The sequence below is a fragment of the Atta colombica genome, unplaced genomic scaffold (assembly GCF_001594045.1).
Source record: "Atta colombica isolate Treedump-2 unplaced genomic scaffold, Acol1.0 scaffold248, whole genome shotgun sequence".
Lineage (NCBI taxonomy): Eukaryota > Metazoa > Arthropoda > Insecta > Hymenoptera > Formicidae > Atta > Atta colombica.
In genome coordinates, this window is record NW_017259346.1 from 267,089 (window position 1) to 276,434 (window position 9,346).

General features: G+C 33.9%; 1 protein-coding gene across 1 annotated transcript in view; it reads right to left on the reverse strand.

Annotated features, from left to right (window-relative positions):
• Window positions 1-3,712: 3,712 nt before the first annotated feature.
• The window catches only part of LOC108688893 (ion transport peptide-like), a 30,044-nt gene continuing 24,410 nt past the window's right edge, over window positions 3,713-9,346 (reverse strand). Inside the window, exons 2-4 of the mRNA XM_018195430.1 lie at window positions 8,429-8,799; window positions 5,799-5,919; window positions 3,713-3,788 (exon numbers count right to left, since the gene is read on the reverse strand). Coding sequence (XP_018050919.1) covers window positions 5,799-5,919; window positions 8,429-8,799 — 492 coding nt within the window. The 3' untranslated portion in view covers window positions 3,713-3,788. The remainder of the gene's footprint in view (window positions 3,789-5,798; window positions 5,920-8,428; window positions 8,800-9,346) is intronic.

Here is a 9,346-nt window from a genome sequence, read left to right on the forward strand (position 1 = left end):
GCTTGGCGTTTTATATCAATACCATCATAATATGTATTAAAAACTTGTATTAAATCTATTCCATATTGGTGTTTGTATCAATATCATATGTAGATTTAAAGCTCATTGTTAAATACATATTGATGTTTATATCAGCATTAACAGGATGAGAATTATATAGATACCACATGGAGTTAAATCCATTCATATTTTTTAGTCTTTAATACTCAAAATAAATATCAATAATCAAAGAGGCATCTTGGAAATGTCTTTAGACATAGGAACATCTTCTGATGTCTTTAGAACGTTCCTTGAAGATTTATGCTGTATGGAATGTAATTAATCATGACCTTTCAACATTAAATTAGATTTCTGTAAGGGATATTCCATCCTCCCGGAGATTTTTTATTTTGCAGCGACTCTGAACACAATATTCATCTATCGAATACATCTGTCGAGACGCGATAAGATATTCTCAAATAAAATTGTGAGAAAAATATTTCTGCGAGAAATATGTAGGGCAAGTATTTTACTGCGCGAAGTGCGCTCAATTTTTCATGAAAACTGTGACGTTAAAGGACTCCACCTATCGATGCTGCTGCACATAATTGCGCTGCACGTTGTTCGGATGATGCTTTTACGTTACATAAATAAAAACGCTGATTTTCTGATGCGCCAAAAAACGCGCGTGTTCGAGATTCAGGCTGGCTTCAGGGGAAACACTTCGGAATGCATGAATCAAACTTGCAAATTTTATATCTTAAACAAATGATATAAAAACCACAACAAAATCGGACAGCAAAAAAAATAATACAAAATAGACGCAAGATCGCTATCTAAACACATATTGATTGTATTGTAAATATGTGCCTCTCGATCTTCCTCTTTTAACATAAAAACTTTTAACATAAAAAATTACGAATTTGTTGACGCAGCCTTTTTCTTCGCGATGTGCAAGAAATGAATGCAAAATAGATGCAAATGTAAAATAAGTGGAATGTATGACGGAGCAATTATACAAATTTGAGCCTCGCCTCGAAGTGTTCGAGTTCTCGAAGACCGTACCTGACGATCGCAGTGACGGAATGATTTCAATACTGATTTTGGAATGGTTCGTAATTCTCTCAGAATGGAAACAAGATGTCGCAAGGCAAGGTAGGATTTTCGTGGAGCGCGTCCTCCGGAATCTTCGAAATCGAGAGAAAATCAGAAAATTCGAAATTTCAGATTTTTAAACTTTGAAAGCCATTTTGACTAATGAAGTTGAATAAAATTAATATTAATTTTCGTTTAATCGCAATCTTTTCCATTCTCTAGAAATAGAAAATTAGAATATTGTAAACTTCATTTATTCTTGCCAATTTGATGGATGCAAGTTGAATTGAAATCGAAACTTGTCGACAAAAACTTAAATTAATTTAACATTTCTACCAATTGAGTTACTTCAAAATTTTTTCTATTTTTCATTGGCATCTCGCGAGATCGACTCATTGTGTGCCATTCTTTTCTATTTATCTTGGGTTCTTCGATGATAAGTCCTCAGACTGACTTTCTCTCGGGATTGTTTACGTATACACTTAGGCAATCAGCCAATTGAACATTTGAGGACGCGTGTCTTACCCCATTATGCCCGGAGACATCGCTTCCTCGGCTAGGTATGCGCGCTGCTAATACTCTTGCTTCGTTATGTGTCGCTTATATATAACTTAAAAACGTGAAAAAATAAATAAATACTACGCGTTTCGTGCGCGACTCCGTCTGCCGGACGGGCGCGGAAGAAGACGCTCTCCGTTGCTCGCAACGTCGCTCGCAAATAAAGTACAGGATACCTCTTCATTTATCTGCCTCTTTCACGAAGCTTTTAAGAATGGTTGCGTTCAACAGAGAAAGCAGTTTTGCAACTGTAAAATTCTTTAATTCGATTGATTTATACATTTAGATCCATTAACAGAAACTAAAGGCAAGATCTATCACATTGAAGAATTTTATAACAGTTTCGAAGCTGCTTTACTCTAAAAAATATCGATATGGAGTATTGATATAATTGTTACTGTTGATATTCATTAATATTAATACCAACATAATTTAATACCATAAATTTTAAATCCACATCATGATGGTTATAAACACCATAGATTTAAAATTCACATCATGTTGATATTAATATATTTAATATTTTAATACCAATTAATATTTTTAGAAAAAAAAAATGTTTCTCTCCTGAACGCAGCCATTGTCACATATACATTCGACTCGCGCATAATTGAATATCGTTGGACATTGTCAGCATCTCTTCCACCGTAACGCCCGGTGCGTTTACCTCGGCGAAAACGTCGTCATATAAATTGCAATAATAACAACAATAATTCTACTATGACATAATAATAATAATATTAATAATGCGGTCGCGATTTGAACGACCGATGGACCTTCGATCTACTCTTCTTAATTGTCTGTTTTAAAATACTTAGCCGAATAAAAAAAAATCTTCTTTCAAATATTCGCCAAATTCCCACATTTGTTTTTTATTGTTTTTTCCGTATGCCTAAAAACGTTAAAATATGTATTATATCTGTGTTACGCGATGTATTCTAACTACCAACACTTTCTTCGTCCGTCGCGCGTACATTTTTTATAAACGACTAAAGGCTCAGTAATTAAACAACAAACGGATGAAGAATGGCGATAATAATAAAAATATAATCCTGACGTAAAAATAATCGAATAATAATATTATAATAATAATAATAATAATAATAATAATAATAATATAGATTACCGTTATTACTACATAGTGATGAATGATGGCGATTAATTAATTAATGATTAATCGAATAAAAAAAAACGAGTGGCGTGGTGCGCGAGAGCGCAGATATTTTATCGACTAGAATTCGTATAGATTCGCTGTGTGAGTGTGTGAGTGTTTACTTGTATGGCTCAATCGTATCATTTCGCTCCCCGTGGCTCATTATTTAGTATATTATTGTGTAACTTCGTTCTTCGTTGTGTCAAGCAACAACGCGACTCACCGCGAAGAGGATCGCCGTCTCTCTTCCCGGTTTCCCTGCGAATTCTCTCAATCGTACTCTCGTCGCACCGCGAGTACTCGCCGATGTTAGTACAGAACGACGTTCGCGATATCCCTCGCTATTACGTGGACATCAAAACCACGTCTCGAGTTGGCAGATGAATCGCATTGATCGCACATTCCGTGTGGCCGTGAATTTCTCACCGCGAGTTCTTCCTGAACTTCATAGACGTCGTAAGTATTACCGTACCGTTCTCCAGTTTATCATCTCCAGATGAAACTATCCGGACTCTGACAAAGATTTTAACGATTTCTTCGGAATTCGGAGATCGATACGCGGTTCGCTCGGCGTGTTCACTGTTCTCCAATGCGACGTCTGATCATCCCTCTTCAGGTGAAGAAGGGTATCGAATTAAATCTCGTAAGACTCGAGACTCCTCGAAATTCGCGAAACAATGATGATCGTCGCGCCGAGGTCCACTTCTTCGTTCTTCTTGTAATCCTTTTTTCAGACCGTGTTCTACATCGATCTACTTCTTGGTCTTTGCATATGTATGTTTGTATGTGTATGCGTGTACTTGTATGCATGCATATATGTGTGAGGATGTGTGCGCCGAGTGACGTGTCTCCTTCGTGGTGCGGCGCGTCGTTGCTCCGACCATGTTCCGTTTACTTCTTGCGACCTAGGTACTCGACCATCTCCTGCAACCTTTCCTTCTCGTCCTCAAGCAGCAGCGCTTGGATGCAGCTCGTGAAGTATTGTGTGCTGAAGCAGTCTTGCCTGTGATTCGAACAAAGATCGAGAACAGAAAAATCAATTAGTTCATTGGTGAATACCGATTAATTACTAAAACTTAATGCGTTCACTGGATCTGTTCGCAATTTGTTTCAATAGATTGGTAAATAGTTGAAAAACTTTGGTTATAGCAAAATTTTACATTAGTTTTGAAATTTAAAAAGTTACAATTTTTACATAGATTCAATAATAACGTACATATTTCACACATTTTTATTTATAAATTTTGAAAAATGAATAGGAATGTTACAATTCTGATATTCGCAAGTAGCACTTCGAACAGAAAGCTTGAGAATTTTATGTGCATCGACATTTCGTATTGATAGGCATATTTAGCGAACAAATCTGTGATAGTTAGTAATTGTTAGTGCGTAGGGAGACATTGGGACACGTGTAGGAAGGCTTGATTTTCGACACTCTACATCGAGAATTAATGTATCACGAGTAGAGCGCGAATTGTTTCATGTTATAAAAAATCACAAAAATATTCAAAAATGTCAAACAGCGCAAAATCGCAGATATCGCCACCTAGAAAAAAGTATTTCTAGTCAATCTGCTTAATCATTGTCCTAAAAAAATGTCGAAGAGGCATAAAAAATCAAAATGTAAAACATTCGTTCGCAAACTTGTAAAAACAGTAGAAAAATCGTTGTCTCCAAAAAGTCAAAAGGTACGTCAAAGTGCACTCACAATCAGACAAAAACATATTGTAGTGGCAACTATGAAGGTGTGACAACTACACAAATTTTATATGTAGAATTAATGTATATATAGTTGAATAAATTATTTTACAATTAATTATAAAATAATTTTTTCAACTATTGTATATATAAGTTAATTTTATATAAAATTTGTATAGTTATTACTTTTATAGTTGTTATCACTTTGTATTTTCTCTGAATGTAGATAATGTGAAGTCAGAATGTACGAGATGATGCTGTATATTACATCGCCAGCGATGCTGCATTTTGTCAAATTAAATTTTAAACATAATTAACAGATTAGATATATTATTCATATTTCTATTAATTGTTCATATTAATTCGTATTAATTATTGTTCAAAATTTATTTTATTACTCGCCAACATTTTCGAAGAAGATGCTAAGATTCTTTATAATTTCTATTATGATAAATTCCAACACTTCATCTTTATCTATTGCAGCATTGCTCGCTACTATAAGATTTTTTCTTTTTTTTCTTTCTCTCTTGCGTAGAATTACCTAATATCTCATACTCATTATCTCGATGCGAAGATACTATAATACGCGTGGATATTCGTCCAGGGGATGATGTCAAAATGCAACAAAAATATAATTGAAAGTAATTGTAACGGGAATATAATAAATTCAAAAAAAGGGATAAGTAGAAACTCGATCAATCCCGATATCTATTTCTGTTCAGAACTTAATCTCTCCTACACAAACTTACGAATTATCAATACAGGCTTTTACAATACTTTACTGCTATAAGTCGATACAAAAGTATTATTCTATCTTTCTTGACATACCACGAGTAAAAGATAGAACGATACTTGTGTCACGAAATGGAATGCAACCATATTCGATAATGCGTTTGCTATTTAACTCGGCGAATAATTCATTTTACTCGTTACTAGATATTATCGTTTATTAATAGTTTCTGAAACATTTGTACGTAATTTTTGATCCAAACATCGCTGCGATTGATGAAGCACAACTCGATCACTTAATGTATTCACGATTTTTTTATATACTCGTCATTACTTACGGCAAACTTAGCATTACAAATATTACAAGATATTTACGTACAATCGTTATATGCAAAGATTGCGTAAATAAATCGAGAAACAATTTAATGTTTCCCGATGAGTGAACGTATATCGAGACGAGAGCAGACGAGGAAGGATAGTGGAAGTGCAAGCGGACATAGTTAATTCTTTATATTTGCGAAAAGCGGAAAGAACATAAAAAGGGGCAAATAAAGGGAGAAATCATAAACTAAAAAGAAAAGGCTACCTAAACCCCGGGATCAGCTCCGTGGAGTTGCTTGATCCACATTTGGATCTTTCCGACTTCGTCCGTTAGCAGCAGGACGTCTAAGCATCCTTTGAAGTAGTCCGTGGTGAAACATTCCTTCCTGCAGAGAGTTAAAACAATATAATGAATTACGTCACAATTAACACAAGTTGCATTCGTAGGCAGCAGTTCGTAGCTCGAAAATCCTGAAAAATGTTTCACGAATGAACGTAAAACATATCGCTCTCATCCTAATAAACGAGAATAAATTGAAATAAATAAAAACGAATTCATTTCGACATTTCCGAATTCGCGTTTTTGGTTTTTCAAATCCATTCAAGATATGAATATATCTGAATTCAACGTGATGAATAGCTCTTTCATTTTATTTCATTTCAATAAAAAAATAATTAAATATTTTAATTCATTTCAATAAAAAAATAAAATAATACACACATGAATACATTCATATTCAATGTGATGAATAAATAGCTTATTTCGCATTTTACTTCATTTCAATCAAAACATAATATATCTATAAATATGAACATGAATTATCCAAATTCAACATGAATAGCACATTTTATATTTCTATCCATTTGAGTCCAAAAATATTTAGATTTTAAATAAGTTAGCCATAAATACATCCCAATTCAAAATTATGAAAGAAGTTTCGTTTTTGAATTCATTTCAATTAAAAAAAATTTTAACATAATTTGTAAGCTGTGAATTTCTTTGAGTTGTGAACATCACAGTTCAAAATTATGAAAATACATACTTTTGTTTAAATAAAAAAAGTTGAAATATATAAATCCTGAATTTATATCCATAGTACAATATTGAATACAATATTGAGTAACAATATTGAATAGGAATATTCTCTCCTATTTCGATCGAAATGAATATGTCATATTTATAAAGAAGGAATTATAAATGTTATTGTAAAATCAAAAGAATATTTACAAGAAATTTATTTTCAAATCATATTATTTTCTATTCATGAACAGAAATGAATTTATACCCACAGATATTAATTTATTTCAATTCATTTCAATCTAATTCCTGGCTCTAAACCGCGAACTCGAATAAATTAAAATAGATTGCAATACAACTTAAAAAATTAAACTTCCAAAAAAAAAAAATTTTTTTAGCTCGACTTAAAAATACATGCAAAAATAATATTTTCGCTTAGTGAAAAGATTTGATTATTCCGCCAATATTCTTTAAATTGCGTTAAATTGCGAGGTTCACCTCAATGGGTCTGCTTTTTCCCGTCATTTCACATCTTGACACAAGGTTGAAATTTTTCCTAAATTTAGCTACTTGCCGTTACGTACGTTCGAGCTAGCTCGTCAATCCGTCTCTTTTTCACGTTGATCCCGCTCGCTCGTCACACAATAGCTCTTTTGAGACAGCCGTTAAGCGGCTTAACGCGGCGCGGCACAAACGGCAGGTAGCAGCGGATGTGCGTTGGTATTCGCTCACACGAGCTATAAATAGAAGAGAAATCTCATTCCATTTCGATACGCGTGCCGACGTATGGTGAACGCGCGCCTCTATGTACGTACGTTTGCATATACATGCGTATCGATACTGAGAGCAGAGCACGCGTGCATTTTTGTGTGTGTGTGTGTGTGTGTGTGTGTGTGTGCAAGCGTGTGTGTATACGTACAAAGGTACGTCCACCTTGGCGTTGTTCCCCGCCGACATTTTTCAAGGTAGAAATCACACGGCGGAAGTCGTTCGCGAAATTATTTCACCGTCAGAACTCGGTAGAATTTTCTCTGGCTAGTTTTTTTCTGCTATCCATAATATTTTCAGAAATCCGTCTCAGCCCGTGAAATGAATCTCGCATATTATGCACAAGAACTTACTTACTTAGAATTACACTCAATTTTTTTCGGTCACATCTATTTCTGCATAGAATCTCTCGATCAAATATAAAATATGCATTTGCTAATTTAACTTCTCCGAGATTGTGGAGTTATGATGAAAAAACGAGTTTGCAGTCCTCAAATCGATCTTACGAATTGCAAATAGCATAACATGAAGATTATTAAATTAGATCTCGAGGAATAAACTGCTAATTAAGTATTGAAATATATTTTTAATATATTTTTATGTTATATACTTAATTATATATTTTAAATAATATAATATTAAATGATAAAAAAATAAAAAATAATAGCAGAGATATATATATATATAAAACTTTTTGGACACATCCATTTGGATACATCCATGTGAATATTAAATATTTTTGAAATAAAAAATTAAAATACAAAATTAGAATATCTTAATGGTTTATTTTTCACGAATTGAGATCTCAAATTGAAGTTGACATCTAGCTATTTATCCATCTAATTTATTCCAAAACCCAAGAATTTTAATTTTGCAAATTTCTTAACAATTCCCTGGTTTCTAATTTTGCAATCCTATGATAGATCATAACTTTAAATTCCTTTTTATATCAAGATTACCACGTTTCTATCAATCGCGTCATCGCAGACGATTGCGAATATCTCATCTTCCATCGATTTTACGCTCTAAATCGTCACGGAGCAACAGCAGCAACACGCGGTCTTCGACTGTCGCGAAAGTATCTAGTCATTGTGGATAATTAAACATACTTGCAAAGCATATGCAATTGCGGTTCCCGGAAGAGGTTGTAGCAGTCTTCGCAGATGCGGTCCAGACGGGCGAAAATGCTCTTGTCGTACACGCCCTTGCACTGGATGTCGAAGAACGACCTTTTGCCCAGAGGATGGCCGCTAAGGCTGGCGGCATCCGCACCCAGGCCGATGCAGGACGAGATCAATAGTAACGTCAGCGACCACGTGAGGACGGACATCAATAATGGACAGGACGACCTCGCGGACGACGACCTCGACGATGACGACGTCGACGTGAGTAGCGTCGAACACGAGGAATGATACGCGGCCGATGGATACATCGCGAATTCGTTAGATGATGACTGGGTGTTCTGCTGTCGATGCATCATCTGAAAAAAAAAAGAGCTATAGTCATTAAACTGCAACTTTTTTTCTAATTTCGACTTAAAAATAAGTCACATGCTACATTCTCGAAGATTCTTTGATTAGATTCGTTAAATAAAAAAAATATTGTCTTTGTTATCTCTGTTTAAAGTATTTTATTGCCTTTTATATGTTTACAAATTTTATATGTTACTGTAAAATTTTATATGTTACTTCTATAAGATATAGAAAGTAATTTCCATTAATTACAACTTGCTTATTAGCGTCAGTTGCCAAGAATTCCATATTTATAGACACCGTACTATTTGTTCCTACACATACCTGTGGCTAGATTATTTACATGATTGATAGATAATGGAAAAAATATGCGATTCGTTTAAGTGACATAAAATTTTTTTATACTCATATGATTCATATGATTCATTATTTAAAGATTTATATATTTATTACAGAATCAGACATACTTAACATTTAAATTTGTGTATATAGATTTTATCATTTAATTAGTACACGCATTACTTTCTAAATAATTGAGATTAATGTAAACTTTTA